Here is a 27,223-nt window from a genome sequence, read left to right on the forward strand (position 1 = left end):
TAAAATGTTTAAGAAGCTTCATTTAAAATTAAAATAAATGCAGAACCCCCAGACTGGTGGCCAGGACCTGGGCAGTGAGAGTGCCACTGAAAATCAGCTCACGTGCTGCCTTTGGCACACATGCCATAGGTTGTCTACCCCTGTCCTGTGCCATGGCCCATTTTGTAGAAGAGTGTCTATTAACTATTCCCCTGGTAGTAAGAGGTTCCATGTACTGTATTTATTTGTATTGGCCCCAGCTCAGGTTTGATTTTGTAGACTGGAAGATCTCCCAGTTTTTTCACACCCAGGTAAAGTAGTGCCTTCCATTTGTCAAGTAATTTGTGTTTGCCAGCAACTCCCAAATTTTGCAATAGAACTCCTGGCTGGAGCTCCTGCAACCCCCCAGCATCATACTGGTGCTTGTTACTGCCTGCGTTCTTGCAGGCTGCAGCCATAGCTGAGTGATAAGCATCCCATAACTTCTCTTAATTGGGAGACATCCTGCTGGTGCGTCTCAGAGCTCTCTCTATCCTCTGATATGCCAAAGCACAGGTCCATGGGTAATCTTGTTCTTGCCTAAACATCAGGAAATATGGTGTAACTCCCATATCAGTATTCTTTGTGGCAGTGTGGGCAGGGCGGGTGCAAGGATGTTTCACACCCTAGGTGAAACTTCCACATTGCGCCACCCCCCGAGCCCTGAGGCAGCTCTCTGTCCCTCCTCCGCCCTGAGGCAGCTCTCTGCCCCCCCCGCGCCTCCCTCTGCAGCAGCTCCCCTCGGCCCAGGGAGCTGTGCAGCAGCTCCCTGCCTCAGCTTACCTCTGCTCCACCTCCTCCTGGAGCACGCCGTCCCTGCTCCACTTCTCCCACTTCCCAGGCTTGTGATGCCAATCAGGGGTTTGGCGCCGCAAGCCTGGGAGGGAAAGAAGCAGAGCCAGGTGGTGTGCTCAGGGGAGGAGGTGAAGCAGAGGTGAGCTGGGGCGGGGAGCGGTTCCCCTGAGTGCCACGCACCCCCTTACTTGCTGCAGGCAGACCTTCCCGTGCCCCCTACCCCTACCCCTCCTCCTAAATGCTGACGAAGACCGGGGTGGCCAAAGATCCGGCTGCCACAGTCACCAGCGAAGGACCTGAAATGCTGCCCCCCAAATGCTAGCGCCCTAGGCAACCGCCTAGATTGCCTAATGAGTTGCACCGACCCTGAGTGTAGGCATGCTCCAAAACTACAACATGTTGGCTCAAAGTTATTTTCTGCTCTGGACATAAAGTCCCAGCATATTTAACAGAGTTTGATTAAACTGCTGTGGCTGAGGGTCACCTTGTGGCGATTAGGGGTTGTCCTGGACTTTTTAATTCCTGCCATCCTGGGCACCATCTTTAGAAGGTAACTCAAAATCCCATCCTAGGTTGGAATGAATCCAAGCTGGAAGTTCATACACTGAAAAATATTTCTCCCACAACACTCAAGCAACACTAGTGGCTTCTGGTCACATGTTGGATATGCCTGCACATATCACATAAAATGTTCCCAATATTCTCTCTGTCCACTTCTAAAGACAAAAAGTCAGTGCATACCAGCTGGTTTGCTGCGGGTAATATTCTCCAGATACACAGCTCTAATGGATAGTTTTCCTTTGAACCCACCAAGCACGTCTTGAATTTCTTGTGAACATCCTATGCCATCAAGGGGGTTGGGAGCATTGCAGTCAGCACTTCATGTTGTGATTCTCTGCTGGGGCCAGATACCTCAGTTTTACATGTGCTGCCTTCTTGCCATTTGCTGCCTTTTGTGGCTCAAATTCAGCAAGCTACCATGCTATGCATTATGGGGTGTTGTAAATCATGTCTCTATGCATATCATGATAAACACACTAAGTGGAAACAACAGGTAGAGGGCAGGTGGGATCATGCACTGCTCCCACTTATTACTGGCCCCTTGCTTATCCAGCAGTGACTCCCCCTTGCACCATTGTGCTTATATTAAGATCTCCAGATTCATATGAAAGTTCAGTGAACCATAGGTCAATTCATTCATCCCTTTTTCCTCATTAGACAGGCCCCAGAAATCAGTTCTTCAACAAACCCCCAAAAATGCTCTGAGTTGCCTCTCTTGGCATTCTGTATACTTTGCAGTCCAATTCTGGCTTTGAGGAGGAAAGGGGAAGGAAATCTTTGCCTACTGCTTGTGAAGGGAGGGCATTTGCTTTGCAATATCAGCCTCCTCTGCAGACATTATTTTTTGGGGGTGGGGGTGGGTGGGAGAGAGAATCAGTCATATAGATTGAGTGCACATATAGCAAGGCACAGAAATATTAGCTGTGGTGACTGACCATATGCCAGTAATTGATAATGACAACTCAGAAAAAATGTATAATCCTGCAACAGGGATATAGCCTTGCACCAAAACTCAAGATCTAAAAACAGCTGTACTTCTGAAATATGAATACAAATCTAGGCTAAAATTTTGCAAATGGCCCTTGTCTTTATAATAAGCCAAACCCAAACTTCTAAACCAAACATACCTAGATCTGGAGTGTTGAAAATCCAGATCCAAAGTAAATGGACTGGGCCTATTTCTACTGAAATTCAAATGAAATGACACTTGTATCTATATTGTATGTATATATATATATATTAGCATTTCCCCATTTTTTCCTCTAGCATATATAGAATATTTCGTTTGCTGCAGATACATATTGATGAAGGAGAAAGACCATAAACAGAACATTTCATTTGCTCATTTGTGTTTTGGAAATGTATTTTATTAATTAACTTATTTGTTGCAGAAGAGTAAAATGCACTAGAATCACTTCAGAGCAATTAAGGTTTAAAGTAGGATTATCTCTAAAAAGTATAATTGTGTAAAAAAGGCACCTTCTTTCTTCAAAGATCTGCTTGCCTCCCAGTCTGTGTTCAGTCACATTTGTAAGCTCTAGGATCTAATCCAGTGCCCACTAAAGTCAATGGAAAGACTCCCATTGACTTCAGTGACTTCTCATTAACTTCACTTGAGCAGGCCTATCAAGAGATACATTCACTATTGTGGCAACACACTGTGGCCCACCTGGGGATTAGCTCATGACCAGTCTGAGGCTCCCTCTTTCAGTTTCTCGCTCCATGATCACTGTAACCCAAATTGCCTTTCACCCAAATTGTTCAGATTCGCAATCAATCCTCCATATTGATCAGAATCAAGTCTAAAATGGCTATCTCCCTGGTTACTTCTTCCATTTTCTGCAACAAAAAGTTGTCCTCAATATATTCCAAGAATTTATTGGAAATGATGTGTTTTGCCATATTACTTTTCCAACAGATGTCTGAGTAATGAACCCCTCCCCCTTTTATATTTTGAATATTTCTGTTATTTGTTCACAAAAATGCCTTATCCACCTCCTCTAACCTGAACATAGGGAAAGATTAAAAATATAGCCAAGATTAACATTCAGTCTCTAACTCACTTCTTTGTGATCGGATGGGGGGGATAGTGACTTTACACTCTGTAGATCAGGTTAAGAACATAAGAACAGCCATACCAGGTCAGACCAAAGGTCCATCTAGCCCAGTATCTATCTACCGACAGTGGCCAATGCCAGGTGCCCCAGAGGGAGTGAAGCTAACAGGTAATGATCAAGTGATCTCTCTCCTGCCATCCATCTCCATCCTCTGATGAACAGAGGCTAGGGACACCATTCCTTACCCTTCCTGGCTAATAGCCATTTATGGACTTAGCTGCCATGAATGTATCCAGTTCCCTTTTAAACATTGTTATAGTTCCAGCCTTCACAATCTCCTCAGATAAGGAGTTCCACAAGTTGACTGTGCGTTGTGTGAAGAAGAACTTCCTTTTAGTCGTTTTAAACCTGCTACCTATTAATTTCATTTGGTGACCCCTAGTTCTTGTATTATGGGAATAAGTAAATAACTTTTCCTTATCCACTTTCTCCACGTCACTCATGATTTTATATACCTCTATCATATCCCCCCTTAGTCTCCTCTTTTCCAAGCTGAAGAGGCCTAGCCTCTTTAATCTTTCCTTGTATGGGACTGTCTCCAAACCCCTAATCATTTTAGTTGCCCTTTTCTGAACCTTTTCTAGTGCTGGAATATCTTTTTTGAGGTGAGGAGACCACATCTATACACAGTATTTGAGATGTGGGCGTACCATGGATTTATATAAGGGCAATAATATATTCTCAGTCTTATTCTCTATCCCCTTTTTAATGATTCCTAACATCCTGTTTGCTTTTTTGACTGCCTCTGCGCACTGCGTGGACATCTTCAGAGAACTATCCATGATGATGCCAAGATCTTTTTCCTGACTCTTTGTAGCTAAATTAGCCCCCATCATATTGTATGTATACTTGGGGTTATTTTTTCCAATGTGCATTACTTTACATTTATCCACATTAAATTTCATTTGCCATTTTGTTGCCCAATCACTTAGATTTGTGAGATCTTTTTGAAGTTCTTCACAATCTTCTTTGGTCTTAACTATCTTGAGTAGTTTAGTATCATCTGCAAACTTTGCCACCTCACTGTTTACCCCTTTCTCCAGATCATTTATGAATAAATTGAATAGGATTGGTCCTAGGACTGACCCTTGGGGAACACCACTAGTTACCCCTCTCCAGTCTGAGAATTTACCATTAATTCCTACCCTTTGTTCCCTGTCTTTTAACCAGTTCTCAGTTCATGAAAGGACCTTCCCTTTTATCCCATGACAGCTTAATTTATGTAAGAGCCTTTGGTGAGGGACCTTGTCAAAGGCTTTCTGGAAATCTAAGTACACTATGTCCACTGGATCCCCCTTGTCCACATGTTTTTTGACCCCTTCAAAGAACTCTAATAGATTAGTAAGACACGATTTCCCTTTACAGAAACCATGTTGACTATTGCTCAACACTTTATGTTTTTCTATGTGTCTGACAATTTTATTCTTAACTATTGTTTAGACTAATTTGCCCTGTACCGACGTTAGACTTACTGGTCTGTAATTGCTGGGATCACCTCTAGAGCCCTTTTTAAACATTGGTGTTACATTAGCTAACTTCCAGTCATTGGGTACCAAAGCCAATTTAAAGGATAGGTTACAAACCTTAGTTAATAGTTCTGCAACTTCACATTTGAGTTTTTTCAGAACTCTTGGGTGAATGCCATCTGGTCCCGGTGACTTGTTAATGTTGAGTTTATCAATTAATTCCAAAACCTCCTCTAGTGACACTTCAATCTGTGACAGTTCCTCAGATTTGTCACCTACAAAAGCCGGCTCAGGTTTGGGAATCTCCCTAACATTTTCATCCGTGAAGACTGAGGCAAATAATCCATTTAATTTCTCTGCAATGACTTTATCGTCTTTAAGCGCTCCTTTTGTATTTCGATCGTCAAGGGGCCCCACTGGTTGTTTAGCAGGTTTCCTGCTTCTGATGTACTTAAAAACATTTTGTTATTACCTTTGGAGTTTTTGGCTAGCCGTTCTTCAAACTCCTCTTTGGCTTTTCTTATTATACTCTTGCACTTAAGCTGGCAGTGTTTGTGCTCCTTTCTATTTGCCTCACTAGGATTTGACTTCCACTTTTTAAAGGAAGTCTTTTTATCTCTCACTGCTTCTTTTACATGGTTATTAAGCCACAGTGGCTCTTTTTTAGTTCTTTTACTGTGTTTCTTAATTTGGGGTATATATTGAAGTTGGGCCTCTATTATGGTGTCTTTAAAAAGGGCCCATGCAACTTGCAGGGATTTCACTTTAGTCACTGTACCTTTTAACTTTTGTTTAACTAACCCCCTCATTTTTGTATAGTTCCCTCTTTTGAAATTAAATGCCATAGTATTGGGCTGTTGAGGTGTTCTTCCCCCCACAAGGATGTTGAATGCTATTGTATTATGGTCACTATTTCCAAGCGGTCCTGCTACAGTTACCTCTTGGACCAGCTCCTGCGCGCCACTCAGGATTAAATCTAGAGTTTCCTCTCCCCTTTTGGGTTCCCATACCAGCTGCTCCATGAAGCAGTAATTTAAAGTATCAAGAAATTTTATCTCTGCAGTCCTGAAGTGAAATGTTCCTAGTCAATATGGGGATAATTGAAATCCCCCACTATTATTGGGTTCTTAATTTTGATAGCATCTCTAACTTCCCTTAGCATTTCATCATCACTATTACTGTCCTGGTCAGGTGGTCGATAATAGATCCCTAATGTTATATTTTTATTAGAGTGTGAAATTTCTATCCATAGCGATTCTATGGAGCATGTGGATTCGCTTAAGATTTTTACTTCATTTGAATCTACATTTTCTTTCACATATAGTGCCACTCCTCCCCCTGCACGACCTGTTCTGTCCTTCCGATATATTTTGTACCCCAGAATGATTGTGTCCCATTGATTGCTCTCAGTCCACCAGGTTTCTGTGATGCCTATTATGTCAATATCCTCCTTTATCACAAGATACTCTAGTTCTCCCATCTTATTATTTAGACTTCTAGCATTTGTGTACAAGCACTTTAAAAACTTGCCCCTGTTTATTTGTCTGCCCTTTTCTGATGTGCTAGATTCTTTTTTATGTGACTGTTTATCATCTGATCCGACCCTTACATTATCCTCTTCTGTCCTCTGTTCCTGACTATAACCTGGAGATTCCCTATCTTCAGACTCTCCCCTAAAAGAAGTCTGTGTCCGATCCACATGCTCCTCTGCAGCAGTTGGCTTTCCCCCCATCTCCTAGTTTAAAAACTGCTCTACAACCTTCTTAATGTTTAGTGCCAGCAGTTTGGTTCCACTTCGGTTTAGGCGGAGCCCATCTCTCCTGTATAGGCTCCCCCATCCCAAAAGTTTCCCCAGTTCCTAATGAATATAAACCCCTCCTCTCTACACCATCGTCTCATCCACGCATTGAGACTCTGAAGCTCTGCCTGCCTACCTGGCCCTGCGCGTGGAACTGGGAGCATTTCTGAGAATGCCACCATAGAGGTCCTGGATCTCAGTCTCTTCCCTAGCAGCCTAAATTTGGCTTCCAGGACATCTCTCCTACCCTTCCTTATGTCATTGGTACCTACATGTACCACGACCACTGGCTTCTCCCCAGCACTACACATAAGTCTGTCTAGATACCTCGAGAAATCCGCAACCTTCGTACCAGGCAGGCAAGTCACCATACGATTCTCCCGGTCATCACAAACCCAGTTATCTATGTTTCTAATGATCGAATCTCCCATTACTAACACCTGCCTTTTCCTAGCAACTGGAGTTCCCTCCCCCGGAGAGGTAACCTCAGTGTGAGAGGCAACCCCAGCAACATCTGGAAGGAGTGTCCCAACTATAGGAAGGTTTCCCTCTGCTCCCATTGACTGCTCTGCTTCCCTGGGCCTTTCTTCCTCCTCAACAGCACAGAGGCTGTCTGAGCGGAGATGGGACAATTCTACAGTGTCCCGGAAAGCCTCATCAACATACCTCTCTGCATCTCTTAGCTCCTCCAGTTCCACCACCCTGGCCTCCAAAGCCCGTATGTGGTCTCTGAGGGCCAGGAGCTCCTTGCATCGACTGCACACATACGCCACCCGCCCACAAGGCAGGTAATCATACATGCTACACTCAGTGCAATAAACTGGATAGCCCCCACTCTGCTGCTGGGCTTCTGCCTGCATTGTCTCCTAGTTAATGAAAGGGTGGTTTAAAGAAAGGGGTTTTGGAATATGGTTTGGATAATAGGTTTTAAGGGGACTACGGGGAGCAGGTAGGACCAGCAAGGGACCCCCCCCTCCCTTCCCACTCCCCTGCCAAACTCTCTTGCAAAACTTCCTGTTAGCAGCCCCTGGTCACAAGCTCCCTGGTCGCTTGTGTGCAGCTTTATAAAGCCCTGGCCTGAGTTAATGCCCTGCCCACTGATTAAGGCTCAGCCAATTACCTGAGGCTTCGAGCTTTCAAACCTTCCTTTGAAGCTTACGGCCTCCAACTGCCAGCCACACCACACGGTCCTTCAAACAACCAACCAACCAAACAGACTGACAAACACAAGCTCAGCACACAGCAAGTAACCCCCAGACACAAACATACACACACTACAGACAGTCACTTACCCCACAGTTGCTGTATTTGCTCCTCCTTCACCTGGAGAACTCCCTTGCAAAACTCCCTGTTAGCAGTCCCTGTTCGCAAGGTTTCAGAGTAGCAGCTGTGTTAGTTTGTATCCACAAAAAGAACAGGAGTACTTGTGGCACCTTAGATACTAACAAATTTATTTGAGCATAGATTTCGTGGGCTACAGCCCACTTCTTCGGATGCATGGAATGGAACATATATTGAGGAGATCTATATATACACAGACAGAGAGCATGAAAAGATGGGAGTTGCCCTACCAACTCTAAGAGGCTAATTAAGAAAGGAGAAAAAAAAACTTTTGAAGTGATAATCAAGATAGCCCAGTACAGACAGTTTGATAAGAAGTGTGAGAATACTTGCAAGGGGAGACAGATTCAATGTTTGTAATGGCTCAGCCATTCCCAGTCCCTATTTCTGTAGATTAGGGTTTCTCAAACTGGGGGTTGGGACCCCTCAGGGGGTCACAAGGTTATTACATGGAGGGTCGTGAGCTGTCAACCTCCATTCCAAACTCCGCTTTGCCTCCAGCATTTATAATGGTGTCAACTATATTAAAAAGTATTTTAAATTTATTAGGGGGGTTGCACTCAGAGGCTTGCTGTGTGAAAGGGGTCACCAATACAAAAGTTTGAGAACCACTGCTGTAGATTATGGACAGTTGTGAAGTTGTTTAGAACTGAAGGGCAAAGAACAGTTGTGCTCAGAACAATAAGGAGGAAATTTTATGTACTAGATTATATAAGTAGAAATACTAATTATACACATAAGACTTAATTTTGACACCCATACTTAGGTTGGACTTGATTATTCACTTCCTTTCTTCTTGTATAGTCTTTTATAGGGGTGTAAAATGTGTATAAATTGCAACCACTTTGATCTGATATGATTTTACAACCACTTTGTGCAAGTGTAAATGTTTATGCCAGATGTGAGGCAATCTAATATCAGGCCATCAAGTAGTATGTTATTGTAGAAGTAGTCACCGAGATTCCAATGAGAGTACTCACAGATTAAATACTGCTCAGCATGAGTAAGGATGACAGAATAGGACCCCTAGAGATAGTGTAATAATTTTAAATATCTTTTCTATTGGTACTATATTATTTGTATTATTGTAGTGCCTAACAGCCTCAGTCCTGGGCAAGGACCTCACTGTTCTAGGTGCTGTACAAACACAGAAAAAGACAGTCCTTGCCCCAAAGACCTTTCAATCTAATTCATAGCAATATTTTAACTGTGTGAAAGGTTTGACTTCATGGAGGCTTCTTGTTCTAGCCAAGCCTGCAGATAATCTGCTCTGCTCCATGAACTTCTGTAGACCTGTGTTGGTGCAAATCAATCCATGTGTTCCTCCTTTTATTAAAAAAAAATCTCAATTAAGTCATACTATGCTTATAAAAATGTATTTGGGCTCTGAGACTGGTTTCATTTCATTTATATTTTAGAAAGTTTAAGGAAATGTGTTAACAAATTATCATGAAATATGCCCTTGCCTTGGATTTATAAGCGTCATAAAGTTGGTTTAATGTTTGCCCCAGGGCACTTTATGTCATATTGATCTGGAATTTACTCAATTGCCAAGCTTGCGTCAAAGAATCCATGTACATGTACTCCAGCCCAGTCCCAGGACTCTCTTTTCTTATATACTTAGTAACTTGCAAAGAATAAACCTGCAACAATGAAGAATTACTAGAAATTATAAATCATCCTATTGGGATGTATAAGCCAACATCCGCTTCTGCTATGCGCCACATGAGAGCTCTGAGTCAGCAGGGCCTCCCGCAGAGAGAACTGTATCCATGAAAATAAACTTCAACTGAAAATATTTTAAAGTATGTACTAAAAGAAATAAAAACTATATAAAACAGAAACATATCCACAGCGAGAGTTAGTGTTCTGTTATTTCCATTGTGGATGGCAGCCCTACACAAATTTGTTATAGAGGAAACATAAATCTTAGGCAACACTCAGCCCTAGTATAAGTGCTTGTAACTCTATTGACATTAACAAAATTAAATCCATTTACATTAGGTCTGACTTTGGCCCTTAGTATTCAGAAGAGCCTTTGTTATGCCTGGAGATGCATGAAAAAGTCCCAGCTTGAGGCTTAGATCCCAGATTGAACTTCCAAGTGTAGTCACCAAGAGATACATGTTTTTACCAACAAATTGAGCATATTTGATAATGAAATCATTGAGATAATAAAAATGGAATTCTAGGTTGCCATTATTACAGTGTTACTTTTCAGAACAGATTTGTACTTTAGCAAACTGTCGCATTTAGTCTTTAGCTCTGTGTTGAAGCTGGCACAATCAGCAGATATAACCACTTCCAAGCCCCCCATAAATCCCCTCAAAACCTCTCTCAACTCTTAGATGGGTACTTCACATAAAGAGACCAATCTGAAGATGCATTTGCAGTAGAGGAACTCACAAGGCAGCAAAACTGAGCTGGAGAAATCCAGGTTGGTGGCTGCTGGATTCAGGCCCCTTTGGGGAAGAAGGGAGCAGAAGAGAGGAATCCCTGTCACTAAAGAAGATTTTGATGAGCTAATTTCCAAGTTTATATCCATAAAATACTCCCTAGATGCCAAACTGGATGAAATGAAGGCTGATCTCAGTGAAATGGAAAAGACAGTGACTGGTCTGAAAACAGGCATGGGAGCGAGAGTGAAAGCAAAGGCTTTGCTGTAGAATAGAATTTAACGCTAGAAAAAAAAAGAGAGCAAGACCTGGTGGAGAAGGTCAAAGACATGGAGAAATAACTTAAGGAAAAGGGGTCTCCCTAAAGGAGTAGAGAAGGAGGATCCAGTGCAATTTCTAAAGCAGGTTCTATGTATTTTCTTATTTCAAGAAGACAGAGATTGAGATAGAGTTTGCAGAACTCTGCAAGCTTAAACTGACAAAAAAGACATGAATTTTTTACTTCACTGTTTTGTGCACAAAGAGTAAACTTTAAGATGAGCCAAAGGACTCCTTGTAGTGATGCTAGTAGGTCATAAAGTACTGATCTTCCAGGACCACCACTCTAAATAAGAAATAAGAAGGGAGCTGGCTAAAATGACAGCAGTGTTAAGGAAAGCTCATATAAGATACGTATGGGGTTTCCCCTCAAAGCTTCTCTTCACCTACAAGTAACAGACATATAAGAGAAAAAAGAGGGGGGATTAGTTAGGACTCTCAAAAGACTACACCTAGTAGACAGCAATTCACACTCCCACAAGGACATGGGCATTAAATTGCAAGCCAAAATAAACCTGGCAATTCTAGGTAAACCTATGAGAAAGTGGTCACAAAAAAATAGGAACAATAACGCCAAGAAAATTTTTTATAAGATGGACATCAAAGAGAAATTTAATGAAGAGGAAGCCAAGTAATAAGAAAAGTAGAAACAAAAACAGTCTCCTCTCTGCTTATGAAGTACTCTGTACCACTCAGTGAGGGTATTATTTAAATATCAGACTATAATGGGGAATGGAAATAAGAATTACAAATATGTGCAGTCTGTATAATTTGGGGGGAGGGAAGGGGTGTAACTGCAGGCTAAAATAGGATGCAAATGAGCAAGGGTGAGAGGCAGGCTGACATATGGTTTAGTGCAACTGCTCCCCAGATACTAGTCCTTCTAAAAAAAATAACACTGCCCTGGTTTCACATGGGGTGGGTGTCAAATTCCTCACACAGGGAGTTCACTAGACTGGAGGAGTAGCTGGATTCATCTGGGACTTTGGTGAATCTCTACACTGTAAAGGGAGGAGGAATTTCCACCCTTAATTTCAGTATATTTTGTGGCTTGAGGGCTTTGGAGGGGAAAAATGGTGGAAGGATTGGGAAAACTAAGAATAATGTTGTAATATTTAACTTGATATTTATATTGACTTCAATAGCACTAACCATGTGCCTGAAGTTAAACATGTACTTAAGTGTTAGCAGGATCAGGTCCCAGTTTGTCTGAGTATATAATGTCTGTACAAACAGAGCACTGGAATAATCTATAACAAATTACTCTTTTCTCTTCTTTTTAAAATTGGTTGTTTATCTTTGGCAATCAGTGGTTTTAAAGGTGCTTGTTCCATTGCTAAAGTCTGTGTTTAGCTATATGAATAATAATAATACTTAGCACTTTTCAAAGTGCATTATCTAATTCATCATTTTAGTCATTTAATACTGAAAACACTTGTTGCCAGTGTTATTGCTGCCAGTTCTGGACTGACAGCTGCAAGTGATAAGAGTCCCAGAAGATGACATCCTCTCTTAAATCACAGAACAAAATCACAGCACTTTCCCACACTCTGAAACTCTCCATATTGCCTGTGAATATGCCTCACCTTGGATACATCCGGAGAGGGTTCGTTTCAGTGTCCATTACTTTCACAACAACTCACTGTAACCTGGGTGCTGCCAGTATTGCTCTAAAGGCACTTGACTCCCGGACGCTTGCCATAAGAACACAGCTAGCATGCTCACTCTGATCATAGGAAATTAGTACTTTGTAAACTAAAGATCATTTTGCAGTTAGTCACAACACAATGATAAGGTTAGTTACAATGAAATGCAATCAGATTTCAGTAATTACATTTCACTCTCCAAATATATAACTGAAAGGAAGGAAATCCATGCAAAAGAAATAAGTGTGTTCCAGGGAGTTAGTAGCTTTGGAATAATTCAAGAATGCTACTGCTTCTGCTTATATTTTGTTGTTTTACAAATATGGGGAGAGGTTTAAAAGGATTTTGACACCTTTTGGCTGGTTGAATTCATGAATTTTCAGGGGCAAGCCAGAAAATATTAGTGCAGATCTGGGCCAGTGATGTGGCTTGGCTCTCCAGGGTGAGGGAAAGACACTGATTTCATCTACAGGGAAACAAATCCAGAGCAATTCAGCAAATTCTGTGTAGTCATGTGTCCAACAGAAATATATTAATGTGAAATGGGTGCCTTTTAGTTCGTTCTAGCAGGATCTACACAAAGCAGTTACAGCACAGCATTTCAGTTGGGTCACTTCCTACCACGCTTTCCTCTCTAGGCTTCTGGCCCCAGATAAGGTAAAAAGAAAAAGAAACCAAACTGTCAGGCCCAACTGGGCTGAAATATAGCCCTGTTCCCTCAAGGGGACTTCTCTGGCATATTTGTTAGGAGCCTTCCAGGTAGGTCTGTCTTCCTCGACAGCCTCCCCCTTCTGAGATGGGTTGCTCCCTTTTCAACCCTGCCTCCAGTTGGAGCATGCAGGGCTAGAGAGGCAGGGCTACCTGGGCCCAGCACTGTCCTTTAACCCCTTCCAGGCCAGGGTGGGGTTCGTACACTCCATGACAGTCTGATTGTTTCCTTGTTCTCCCCCATTTGTTGAATTAATTAATTCTCTTATCTTATACTTAGATTGTAAGCTCTTTGGGGCAGGGGCCGTCTTTTTTCTAATGTATTTGCACAGTGTCCAGTACAGTGGGGTCCTGTTCTATGACTGGAGTCCCTGGGCCCTACCACAATAGTAGTAGCAGTAATAAAACAAAATAAAATAAATAATTAATAACGGGCCTGTAATGTTGTAATTCCGCTTTTATAGTGGTGTAACTCCATTGATTTCAGCCTATCACTGATTTCAGTGGAGTCACAGCCAATATATATATATGAGGAGTAACACAGTGGTACATCAGGCCTAATATCTGTAGTGGTATGTTATATCTCCTCTTGTCAAACAGAACATTTGTTCCATACTACGGATAGATTACCTGGGGTGTTTGTCCAGTGCCCCAACGCAACAGAGCTCACAATAGCTGAGATCTTTAGGCACTACTGCAATATAAATGTTAAATACACTAATAATAGTATCTTCTTAAAATGTTTCCTTTCTTCCTGCCAAGATTTTACACCTTCATCATTACTTATTTTAATGATCATCAGTAACCACAAAAATAAAAATATCACCATTTATTGATAAAGAAACAAGCATTTGATCCAGCTAAGCCAGACTTTGGCTTCCATTGTAACTGGGATCTCCACTGAGTAGAAAATGCATGTGTTCTTATTGCAGAATGAAGATTTGGAAATCTTAAATGTTGAATATGGAAAGAACATGATTAAGCTTCTTCGCATTAGAAGAGATGGCAAGAAACACTGCATTAAAGAAGTGGAGGCTTGTGTACATCTTAGACTGGATTCTGTCAATGAGTACTCGCAGGGAGACAATTCTGCTGTTATCCCTACTGACACCATGAAGAATGCCGTCCTTGCTTTGGCAAAATGCAACGGGGTATTCTTTTAAACTCTTCTACTTAGTATTGTATAGATTGGTATTTGTGATGTTGTCCTGGAATTTATTTGGAAGTAGTCATTGTACTTACTTTTCTGTTGTCATCATACATCAAACCATCCTCCCTTTTCTTTCATTGTCCTGTCCTGTCCCCTTCCAAAGCTTATCCAGTTCCATAAGCTCTTCTCTAGGCAAAAGGTGAAGAGAGTTTGGGTGAGATGAAAATGCCTACTCTTTCATCTGTTTTTCTTCCTCTGTCTGCTTTTCAGTTTGGCACTGAGGTTCCTGTCAAGATTTTGAACTGGATTTTTTCTTTTTCCAGTACTAATTTTTTATACAGAACATAGACTTTCTCATCTGGTATTTGGTGCACAAATGTGAATGATCTATATTTTATATATTGAAAACATTTTTAGGCTTGGCTGACCTCTCTTATCATGAATGTTTTTTGCATTTGATCACGCCAGATCCCCAGTGTCTGACACCCCTGAAATTTAGAAACATATGAATCCAATTCTGGATATGAATATTGAAATTTGGACCCCTCATTAGTTTTCAGACAGACTTTTGTCTGATAAAGCCAGCACTGTTTTCACACCTGTCTTCGGGTACCTTTGTAATAAGACAGCTGGTGCACTCTTTAATAAAATAATAAATAATAATAATAATAATAAAAAAAATAATACCTAGCTCTTATATAGTGATAGTAGATAGTAGATCACAAAGAGCTTTACAAAGAAGGTATCACTACCCTCAGTTTAGTTTCATCAGCTAGTCTTTTAATGTCCTGATTCTATATAGCCTAATTATGTCACATTATGTACCAAGTTCTCAATCTAATTAATGAAACCCCATCTTTAGCTTTTATCCTTGTTCAGTTCTTATTACTGAATCAGAGTACCCACCCACAGTGTTTTGACATTATATCTTTTAAGGGTCAGGTTCTAGTAGTGACTTTTTTCAATTCAGTGATTCTAGCTTGCTCTGTCCTTTCCTTGGTATGAGTCCTACTTTATGTAAGGCATAAGTGATCTCTGACAAATTATGACTTTTTAGCTCCTATTGCATTGTGCTCAGGTCTTTATACACCCAGAATTGAATGGCATCCATATCGGCCACAAAATCCATTTTTATCCACAACATTTACAGTTATCTGGACCTGTATGTCAATATACATTATGTAACCGGTGCCCTCTAAGATGTTATTTGTTTTCTTAGATTGAAACTATAGAACAATTTGCCCTGGATATCTGCAATTACTTCATTTCATCATATTGCCATGTGATGTACGTCAAGGCCTATATTCAAGAGGCACCATGGCGGCGTCTAGAACAGGTATATAAAAACGCTAGTATAATGCAGCACGTATGTTCTGGATAATTGTTTCTCTCAGTTCATTTTTTAAAAGTTATACTACAGTGCAGTGCAGTTTTACTTACATCTGTGTTTTTAATCTGTAGAATGGAGTTCCCCATGCCCATTCCTTTATCTTTGTTCCTGAAGGAATTCGCTTTTGTGAAGTTGAACGGTGTCAGGATGGTAAGTAAATAATTTATGATTTTCCAGCAGCGTTATTACTTCTTCCTTAATGTCTCTATTGATTCAAAACAGACAGGTTTAGAGATAGTAGCAGGAGTTAAAGGGTTTAGGACACAGTCAAAGGTTCCTTGTAGCGCTAAAACGAAGAAAGCGTCATATAAAAAGTTTTTACTATGGCTCTGATTCTGTGTCTTTGTTCACAGAATCATGGGTGAGCAAGTAATGTGGGATCCAGACTTCTATTTATAGAGTTCTCCTAAACATGTAATAATTACAATTGTTCACAAAGCACTAACACTTCATAAACTGACAGGACTTAATTGTCTTCTGAAAAAAAGCTGCTTCAACTAATACACTACTAATACCTACAATTTGACTATTAGTATTACTCTAACAGTCAATATTAATCCAAAGACAGAAAATTTAAGTCCAACTGCCTAGTTTGCATTAACACTGCAAAGTCCCATGGATATGCCCTGGCTTTATTTTTAAAAAGAGGCAATTTCAGCATTACAAATCAGGCCCAACTGTCTGAAGGAACTCAGCCTAACCTCTAAAATTGCAACCATACCTCTGTGCAAGCAATTTTTCATGTGTAAACATTCAAATGTGTGCGTACAAATGCTCCATTTCTTGCATAACCAAAATGTCCATTGACTTCAGTCAGAGTTTTGGAATGCTCAAGAAATGCATGACTTAAGGCTGTATTTGCATATGTCAATTAGGATATTGTGTGTCTGACTACTAATCTGAATGTATAAATTCCAGTTTATTGCTGTGACTGCCAACAAGAGTGCCAGTTAGAGCCTAATGTGTTGGTATTTTAGGTGACATGGGGATGTAATGCTGGGAATTGGACTGAAATCACTGTAGTGTAAAGCACAATGGGACTACAGTTTTTAGGCACTACTCTGATACAAATACTAACAACAGACTCATTAACTACAGAACAACCACCACCAAATAGTAGCAACCTTTAATTGCTGATGGCTGAGGCAGGATTCAAACTTGTAACCAAGAGATAAAAGGCTCTGTAGCCCATTACCAATCCTGTGAAACATCCAATCTCCTTCCTGTTTCACAGTTTTGTTAGACCTGGAAAGAAATTGGCCATGCAGCTACCACAGGCTTTTCTTGCGGCCACAGCCACCTGGGCAGTGATTGTGTAACCCACACATCTCCTGGGTGTGGTGTTCTGTCCAATATAGTGGCACCAAAACTACTGAGAGAAAGACAGCGAGAGAGAGAGATTAATGGGTTTGCTCTATAGCCTTAGCTAACAGCCATATGGCTTTTAGCTCATGCGGTAGAGGCTCATGCACTAAACTCCAGAGATCCCCAGTGTGATCCCACCTGCCGACAATCAGGATCTGTTGGCATTACAAGTGGGGGCTCATTCAGGATTTCAACTGGGAAGTCTCCGAAGCTCGGGACACACTTCCTCAGCTAGGGGAAGTATGTAACCCTCTTGAGTGTGGTGTTCTGTCCCATCTAGTTGGCACCAAGCCCACTGGAGAGAGTAATAGTAATAGCATAAAATAGGGTATTGATAAACATCGCACAGGAACTCAGACATTATTGTAATGAGTTTAAGATGATAGATAATGTGAAAATCGCTGAGATAGAATAAAAATAGACTGCATGATTAGAATAGGTGAGATAATATTTTTATACAAAAATGTCAAATTTTAGAAAACAAACAGCACCCCCAAACAATAACAACCCCCCAAAAAGACCCTGATACAAAAACATATTTTTGTTTTTCTGCAAAAATGGTGCAACAAAATCTCAGTATTTTATGTGGAGCCCAAACAGTTTTCATGAAAAATTTTGTTTGGTTGAAAACTCAATTATCTGTCAAAAACAGTTTTGATGGAAAACTTCCAACCATCCCCTACTCACAATGCCATTTTTACACAATCATTTTTCAGAGTGTAAGCACCCTTCAAAGACTACACCCCATTGCCATTGCCCTGAGCCATCCAGTCCCTACCAGCAGAAAGAAATTTATCCTTATCTGGTTTAGAAGAACAGACTCCCTTTTGGACCTGTAGCGTCTCAGTTTTGGAGATATCTTGGTGTAGTCTCAAGGTTGGTGTAGCATGCTTTATGTATGTATGTGGGGCATGTGCTTCTCCAGGGCTTAAAAAAATGAAATACCTCTCAACTGTCACTAGTGATAATTCTTAAGTGTCATAGGGTATGTCTACACTACCCTCCGGATCGGCGGGCAGCGATCGATCTAGCGGGAATTGATTTATTGTGTCTAGTCTAGATGCAATAAATCAACCCCCGAACACGCTCCTGTTGACTCCTGTACAGATGCTCCCTTGGTTACCTAAACCCGACTTATGCAAATCTGCACTTACAGAAAAAGTTTCGTAAGTTCCCTAAGCTTTTTTTTCTGCATGTAATTGTTGGGTATACATCCTCGGCTTTCAAAAAATTCAATTTACACAAGACTTTCCAGAACGGAATGCTTGCATAAGTTAGGGAGCGTCTGTACTCCAGCATCACGAGAGGTGCAGGCAGAGTCGATGTGGGAGCGGCAGCAGTTGACACACCACGGTGAAGACACCACGGTAAGTCAATCTAAGTACGTTGACTTCAGCTATATTATTCATGTAGCTGATGTTGTGTAACTTAAATTGACTCCACTCCCCAGTGTAGACCAGGGCTAAACAGAAAGCCGTATGACAGATCAACCATTCAAACCTGAAAGAGGTTTAATTGTTACTTGAGATCAAACAAAGAACTTGTCAAGGTTCCTTCCCCACTCTGAACTTTAGGGTACAGATATGGGGACGTACATGGACACTTTTAAGCTTAATTACCGGCTTTTAGATCTGGTATCACTGCCACCATCCAGATTCTCCTGCTGGACCACCCCCCTTCCTTCCAAAACCTTCCCCTCCCAGGGTAGCCTTGAGAGACTTTTTCACCAAGTTCCTGGTGAACACCGATCCAACCCCTTGGATCTTAACACAAGGAGAATTTACCATCCCCCATCCTTTCCCCCACCAATTCCTGGTGAGTCCAGATCCAATCCCCTTGGATCTAAAAACAAGGAAAAATCAATCAGGTATTAAGAAAAAGGCTTTTAATTAAAGAAAAGAAAAGTAAAAGAAAACCCTCTGGGAGAGATTAGCATACCAGCTACTCTCACAGACAACAGATTCAAAACACAGAGGATGTTCCCCTGAGCGCAAATTTAGTTACACAAAAAATACTCAAATACCCAATTTTGATAATTCCCTTAATGGTACCAAGACAAGTTACAAAGAAAATAAACATAAACCTATTTATCCCTTTCTAAAACTTACTACTCTGATAAGAGGCGAGTTCCTTGATCTTTTTCACTCCGGCTGAAACTGAAACTCTAACAAAGGAAAATTTCCCTCCTTCCTTTTGAAACATCTTGTTCCCCCATTGGTCCCTCTGGTCAGGTGTCAGCTAGGCTAGGTGAACTTCTTAACCCTTTACAGGTAAAAGAGGCATTAACCCTTAACTATCTGTTTATGACAGAACTAGCTTCCCTTGCACAGAATAATCTTAGTCCTATAGTGAAACAAAACATAATCAAAAGGATTAGACATCTGAAACATCCCAGGGTGGTCACAGACTCATAGACTTTAAGGCCAGAAGGGATGATCATGATAATCTAATCTGACCTCCTGCAGATTGCAGGCCCATAGAACCTCACCCACCCACTCCTGTAACAGGCCCATAAACTCTGGTTGAGTTACTGAGGTCCTGAAATCATCAGTAAGATCCTGAACATGCGGAAGCCTGGGAAAGAATTCTCTGTAGTAACTCAGAGCCCTCCCCTCTAGTGTCCCATATCTGGTCATTGGAGATATTTGCTAATAGCAGTTGCAGATGGGCCGTATGCCCTTGCAAGCAATGCTATCATACCTTCCACTCCCTATACTTATGTAGTGCAGTCTTAAAATAAGTTAGGTTTTTTGCCCTCAGTACACCACTTGGAAAGCACTGAAGGTTAGAAACCTTGATCAAATTTCAAATCTAAACTTGTTCTTGTCCAATTTATATCCATTGCACCAACAGTGGCCCTTAACTTAAGTAACTCATCTCCCTCCCTGATGTTTATCCCTCTGATGTATTTATAAAGAGCAATCATATCTCCCTTCATCCTTTGTTTTGTTAGGCTAAACAAGCCAAACTCCTTAAGTTTCCTCTCATTCAAAAAATCTTCTCAAATTAAAAAGTCAAGAAATCTGGTTGGTTTTGAGATAGATATGATCTTCTTACTGACTTTAATGGGGCTTGGATCAGGAGAGTGCCTCTCCTTAGAGTTAGGGCTTAGCACCTTTTCGGATCAAATGCTAACTTCTAATGTTTAAAAGTTGGATCTCAGCTACCTAAGTGTGCATAGAAAATAATTTTTAACAATACCTAAGTATCACACAAATACATACAATTGCAGCTTGGGGTGAATGCTGTATGGCTATGGAACTGACCTCTTCCCCGCCAAAGAGTTCCCATCTTCCTGAATGAACAGGAGCTCACCTTTTCTTTCTGATATTTTTGGATCACAGGTTGTCCACTTATTTCTTCTGGAATTAAAGATCTGAAACTTAAGAAAACAACACAGTCTGGCTTTGAAGGCTTCCACAGGGACAAATACACCACACTGCCTGAGACGACTGATAGGATTTTAAGTGCAGAATTATTCTGCAAGTGGTACTATGGCAAGTGCCAAGATATTGACTTTGACTGTGTATGGTACGTACTGAACTGAATTATGTCTGCTGGCAAATGTATTATCCTAGACTCCCTCTAAAGAAACAAACCAAAAACCTTCCACATGCAGTAGGCACTACACAGACCGTGCCCAAAAAGCAACCGCAGTTTGCTTTTTGTTACAATTATAACTGCCTTATTTAAATTCTCTGGGCCCGATTTTCACAGCTCCCATTGATTTCAGCTGAAGTTGTGAGTGTTCAAGTGTTTCTAAAAATAAGGCTCTGAGTGGTAGATTGTCAGCTGGCATAAACTGGCATAGTTCCAATGTGGAGTTGTGTCAATTTACACCAGCTGATGATCTAGGTAGTTTGTATTTGAATACAGAACACATCCGCAAAATATGAAGTTGCATCAAATTTGTTAAATACCTTAAATAAAATGCTTATTTGCAGAATTGTAAGATTGGGGGTAGGGAGACTGGGGGGAAATTGGGGGAAGTGGCAGGGGAGTGGGTTTAGTATAAACCTTGTGTTATATCTGGTATTAGGAAGATGCAGAAAACTACAATAATAACCAAACAAAATATTAGAGAGAAAAAAAGACAAGCATAACAGCAATTAATAAAATGCTTCATCGGTAATTTTAGATCTTTACTTTTATACAATATTTTTAAGGGATATTGTTCACGACAGTGTCCTTGAGGCATTTTCTGGGCCACCTGACTGTGGGGAATACTCACCCTCTTACCAGAAGACTGTCAATGATATTCAGATGCTCATCCTGGCAAGAGTTCCTCAGGTATCTTTTTCACCATTTAATATTTAGCTCATAAAATAAATACAGTAGTGTGGTCCACTGAGCAGCTCAGGCTGAACCCTTGTGAGTTATATATTAATTGGTCAAGAGAAACTAAGTAAAACATGAAACTGCGTGAAAATACAGCTAGCCATTTTTGAGAACTGAGAATGCACACAAAATACCAACTCGCTGAGGTGCAGAGCACTTCTTGTTAAGATAATGGGAGTGAAGGGCACTCAGCACTTAACAGGAGTAGGCTCAGAAAGAAAAGGAAAAAATGCTACAGAATAATGTTCAAGTGTTTCTAAAATGGGTCTATTTTATCCTCTGCGCTCCCCTTCTTTTTGTGATCGGTCAATTGTTTTTCTTTACAACAAATGAAAAATTTGTTAGATTGTCATGTTTGAAAGTAGTATGACAAATTGTGGACACCATTTTTATGGTTTCAGATAGAGGAGACTGAAGTCATCTTGAACAACATTCACTATTTTGTCACAGACTTGAAGAAACTGGGACTGGCCAATGAAAAGGAGGTGAGGAGATGTTTAAAATATTAAAAGTACAGAATCATCTAAAAAACTGAATCCATTGCAACAGGCACAGTAACCAGATAACATCTGTACAATAGAATTAAGGGATCAATCATCACAATATGAGGCTAAGGGTAGGGAAAGGGAAGTCTCTCTGTCCCTGTCCCATAAAGTTCAAATCTCTTCTCACTTATACTGCTGTAAATTGAAAATAAAGCCATTGAGGTCAGCAAGCCAATTCCTGACCCCAGTGTGGCTCATTTGTACTGCTCTGGTCTTGCAAAGGGGCCATAAAAACTTGTTTAACTGGCTTCCTACGCATTCCCTCTGGTGATGTAGGGCCAGTGTATTGACTAGAGAAGGAATGGGGAGTGTGGCCAGAGCACTGCAGTACTAACTGATAGGTCTCAAAATGTAGTTATAAATAAGGAATCTTGACTGAGTAGCTCTGTTTCTGGTGGAGTCCCACAGGGATCGGTTCTTGGCCTTACACTATTTAACATTTTTATCAATGATTTGGAAGAAAACATAAAATCACCACTGATAGTTTCCAGATGATTCAAAAATTGGGGGAATTGCAAATAATGAAGAGGACAGAACACTAATTCAGAACAATCTGGATTGCTTGGTAAACTGGGCACAAGCAAACAATATGCATTTTAATATGACTAAACATAAATGTATACATCTAGGAACAAATAATGTAGGACATATTTACAGGATGGGGGATTCCTGGGAAACAATGTCTCTGAAAAAGATTTGGTGGTTGTGGTGGATAATCAGCTGAACATGAGCTCTCAGTGTGACACTGTGGCCAAAAGAGCTAATGCAATCCTGAGATGCCTAAACGGGAATCTTGAGTAGTAGAAAGGTTATATTTAATAGGCAGCAGGTTTAAAACAAACAAAAGGAAGCATTTCTTCACAATGCATAGTCAACCTGTGGAACTCTTTGCCAGAGGATATTGTGAAGGCCAAGACTAACACAGGGTTCAAAAAAGAATTAGCTAAATTTGTGGAGGATAGGTCAATCAATGTCTGTTAGCCAGGATGGGCAGAGGTGTTGGTCCCTAACCTCTGTTTGCCAGAAGCTGGGAATGGGCAACAGGGGATGGATCACTGATGATTACCTGTTCTGTTCATTCCCTCTGAAGCACCTGGCATTGGCCATCATTGGAAGACAGGATAATGGGCTAGATGGACCTTTGGTCTGGGCCAGTATGGCCATTCTTATGTTCTTACATTACCTCTGTGTTTGGCAGTGGTGTGACCACTGCTGGAATGCTGTGTCCAGTTCCAGCGCCCACAATTAAAGAAAGATGATGATAAATTGGGGAGGGTTCCTAAAAGAGCCATGAGAATTATTAAAGAATTAGAAAACATGCCTTAAAGAAAGAGGCCATGTCTACACATACAGCATTGCAGCGGTGCAACTGTGCCGCTGCAGCATGTCTGGAGAAGATGCTCTATGTCAAAAGGAGAGAGCTCTTTCATCAGCTTAATAGAACCTCCATGAACATCAGAAATGATGTCAGAGGGATGAGTGCTTATGTTGTCATGGTTTATTCACAATCCCGAGCGACATAAATTATGCTGACATAAGCTGTAGTGTAGATATACCCATGAAATCAAAGGGCTCAATCTATTTAGCTTAACAAAGACAAAGTTAAGTGGTAACTTGATTACAGTCTACAAGTATTTACATAGGAAACAAATATTTAATAGCGGGCTCTTCAGTCTAGCAGAGAAAGGTATAACACAACCTAGTGGCTAGAAGTTGAACTAGACAAATTCAGAGTGGAAATAAGGTGTACATTTATAACAGTGAGGGTAATTAACCATAGGAACAATTTACCAAGGGTCATGGTGGATTATCCATTGCTGACAATTGTTGAATCAAGAGTGGATGTTTCTGAAAAGATCTACTCTAGGAATTATTTTGGAGAAGTGCTACTGCCTGTGTTGTGCAGGAGGTCAGACTAGATTATCACAATGGTACCTTCTTGTCTTGGTATCTATGATTTTTTTCCAGAACTCCCCAGCTGCCAGAACACCCCTATGATATTTTGTTGCAGCTGGGAACAAGTTAGAATTGGGCACAACTCACGAATTTTGTGGGGGGCAAGAATGGAAGGTGATGTAAGACATGTATACACCTTTCCCTCAGTGGCTCTTGTGCTACCTAGATCCAGCTGAGGAGCTGACCTGATGAAATTACACTGATGCAAACCGGGTATAAGTGAGAAGATAATCAGGCTATTTGATTTTATGATTGCCACTTTTGATAGAGGAATGGACTAGTCTTCCCTTGTTCTCTGTTTTCTTCAGGTCTGAGTCCCCTTCCCTCACTACTCTTATCCTGGCATTCTTTAAATAGCCAGTATAGGTCTGCTCCTGCTCCCATTTAAGTCCATAGCAAATCTCCCGTTGACTTCATTAACATCAGGAATAGTCCCTGTGGGCTTGATCTTATGATGGGTTGAGTGCCCTCAGATTCTAATGAATATTGATTTCAGTTCTATGATATCTCTGAAGCTAATGGATACTCCAGCTAGAGAAGAGTTATTTATGTATATGTCATTTATGTTCAGGTTCTGATCCCGGTGGAGACTCCGTATGGTTCTTGTACATGCGTACTCCGTCGGAAGAAGTGCTTAGAAGAGCAAGCCTAAAATACAAGAGATGAGAAGCAATGTCAGTGAATTGGATGGATGTTTCAACAGGGGACAAACTAAACATTTGGGCTCCATTCACACATATAAGATGCATTTATCATGTGACTTTCTTTTCAGAATGTATCCATTCCATTCATTGATCTTTTTGTATATTGCCTGATTTTGGCCTCCACAAATTACAGAGATTGGGATTTTGATAGGAGCCTAAGGAATTCAGATTTCCAAATCCCATTGAATCTCCATAGGATTTGTGTACATAATTCTCTTGGACTCCTTTGAAAATCTAGCAAGAAATATTTAATTAGAAAAGAACTATTTTCAGGCATATGATGAAAGTTTCAGTTAATCAGTTAATGTCTCTAATGTGCTCTACTCATTTAAAATCCTGAATAGGTTCTATAAATTATTATTATTTATTAATGTTTGTGCATTAATGCATTGTAATAACAAAATTAATTTATAATCATGAGAGCAAATCTTTAGGTGGTGTAAACTGGTATGACTTCAGTGGATTACACTAATTTACACAGCCGAGGGTCTGGTTCAATATTGTAAATTTAATAAGGCAGAATTATTACTTGTGTTTCCAATGTAAATTAAAATGGACCCAGCTTTCTTCAAGAAGCAAATGAGGAAATAAAACAAAATTCTACCTACCTATATATTATATCTTCTTTACAATATTAATAGTACAGATGTGGACTAATTTCTATGTAAGTATTCCGATTACACAGCTGCCACATTATTGCTAATCAAATAAACAGCTGTGGGGATTATGCACCTGTATAATTACTTTTGTGTTAATCATTGAAATGTTTAAAGGTATTGGGCTATCTCTGTGGGGTTCTTGAAATCTTCTTCTTTAATTTCATTTGTTGTTACTTTTGAGCAGGCAGGATCGGGAGTCAACCCAAGAAATGAGCTATTGCTTTTTTGTGGAAAAAATAGGCATATTGTTTAAAATGTTTAGTTACTCCAGGACATAGTTTTGAGCAAAGATATTAAATAGCAAAATCAGCTAATCTTATTCCTACATGTTCACAACCTGCAACTAACACATGCACAACATAAATCTTGCTCAACCCCAGTCATCTTGTAAGTGCTACTTTTAGTTTTCAAGGATAGGATTTTAAGGTATGTCTACACTACGGGATTATTCCGATTTTACAGAAACCGGTTTTTTAAAACAGATTGTATAAAGTCAAGTGCACGCGGCCACACTAAGCACATTAATTCGGTGGTGTGCGTCCATGTACCAAGGCTAGCATCGATTTCCGGAGCATTGCACTGTGGGTAGCTATCCCATAGCTATCCCATAGTTCCCGCAGTCTCCTCCACCCATTGGAATGCTGGGTTGAGATCCCAGTGCCTGATGAGGCAAAAAACATTGCTGCTGGTGCTTCTGGGTACAGCCTCACCCCTCCCTCCGTGAAAGCAGCAGCAGCCAACTGTTTCGCACCTTTTTTTCCTGGGTGAACTGTGCAGATGCCATTCCATGGCAAGCACGGACCCTGCTGAGCTCAAGACAGCAATCACGGACGTTTTAAACACCTCGCGCATTCTCGTGCAGTCAATGCTGAACCGGGACCTGCAAAGCCAGGTGAGGAGGCGGCAGCTATGGCAAAGCTGCGACAAGAGTGATGAGTACATGGACACAGAAGTCTGTCAAACTATGGGCCCCTGCACTTTGGAGATCCTGCTGGTAATGGGGCAGGTTCTAGCCATTGAACGCCGATTTTGGGCCTGGGAAACAAGCACAGACTGGTGGGACAGCATAGTGTTGCAGGTGTGGGACGATTCCCAGTGGCTGCGAAAATTTCGCATGTGTAAGGGCACTTTCATGGAACTTTGTGACTTACTTTCCCCTGCCCTGAAGCACCAGAATACAAAGATGAGAGCAGCCCTCACAGTTGAGAAGCAAGTGGCAATAGCCCTCTGGAAACTTGCAACGCCAGACAGCTAGCGGTCAGTCGGGAATCAATTTGGAGTGGGCAAATCTACTGTGGGGGCTGCTGCTATGAAAGGTTGTGACTCTGGGAAATGTGCATGTCATAGTGGATGTCTTTGCTGCAATGGGATTCCCTAACTGTGGTGGGGCGATAGATGGAACCCATATCCCTATCTTGGCACCGGAGCACCAGGGCACCCAGTACATAAACTGCAAGAGGTACTTTTCCATAGTGCTGCAAGTAGTGGTGGATCACAAGGGACGTTTCACCAACATCCACGTGGGATGGCCGGGAAGGGTTCATGACGCTCGTGTCTTCAGGAACACTACTCTGTTTAAACGGCTGCAGCAAGGGACTTACTTCCCAGACCAGAAAATAACAGTTGGGGATGTTGAAATGCCTGTCGTTATCCTGGGTGACCCAGCCTGCCCCTTGATGCCATGGCTCATGAAGCCATACACAGGCAGCCTGGACAGTAGTCAGGAGCTGTTCAACTACAGGCTGAGCAAGTGCAGAATGGTGGTAGAATGTGCATTTGGCCGTTTAAAGGCGCGCTGGTGCACATTACTGACTCACTCAGACCTCAGCCAAACCAATGTCCCTATTGTTATTGCTGCTTGCTGTGTGCTCCACAATCTCTGTGAGAGTAAGGGGGAGACCTTTATAGGGGGGTGGGAGGCTGAGGCAAATCACCTGGGCGCTGATTACGCA

At 41.2% G+C, this 27,223-nt stretch overlaps 1 protein-coding gene across 2 annotated transcripts in view; it reads left to right on the plus strand.

Annotated features, from left to right (window-relative positions):
• The window catches only part of LOC115656603 (uricase-like), a 110,418-nt gene extending 85,066 nt beyond the window's left edge, over positions 1 to 25,352 (plus strand). For both annotated transcript variants that reach the window (XM_030573527.1, XM_030573528.1), the window contains exons 2-8: positions 14,097 to 14,315; positions 15,534 to 15,650; positions 15,776 to 15,854; positions 20,414 to 20,600; positions 21,236 to 21,359; positions 21,809 to 21,892; positions 24,480 to 25,352. In XM_030573527.1, the coding sequence (XP_030429387.1) occupies positions 14,097 to 14,315; positions 15,534 to 15,650; positions 15,776 to 15,854; positions 20,414 to 20,600; positions 21,236 to 21,359; positions 21,809 to 21,892; positions 24,480 to 24,560 (891 nt within the window). In that variant the 3' untranslated portion in view covers positions 24,561 to 25,352. The remainder of the gene's footprint in view (positions 1 to 14,096; positions 14,316 to 15,533; positions 15,651 to 15,775; positions 15,855 to 20,413; positions 20,601 to 21,235; positions 21,360 to 21,808; positions 21,893 to 24,479) is intronic.
• The last annotated feature ends 1,871 nt before the right edge of the window (positions 25,353 to 27,223 follow it).

The sequence above is a fragment of the Gopherus evgoodei genome, chromosome 8 (assembly GCF_007399415.2).
Source record: "Gopherus evgoodei ecotype Sinaloan lineage chromosome 8, rGopEvg1_v1.p, whole genome shotgun sequence".
In the NCBI taxonomy this organism is placed as follows: domain Eukaryota; kingdom Metazoa; phylum Chordata; order Testudines; family Testudinidae; genus Gopherus; species Gopherus evgoodei.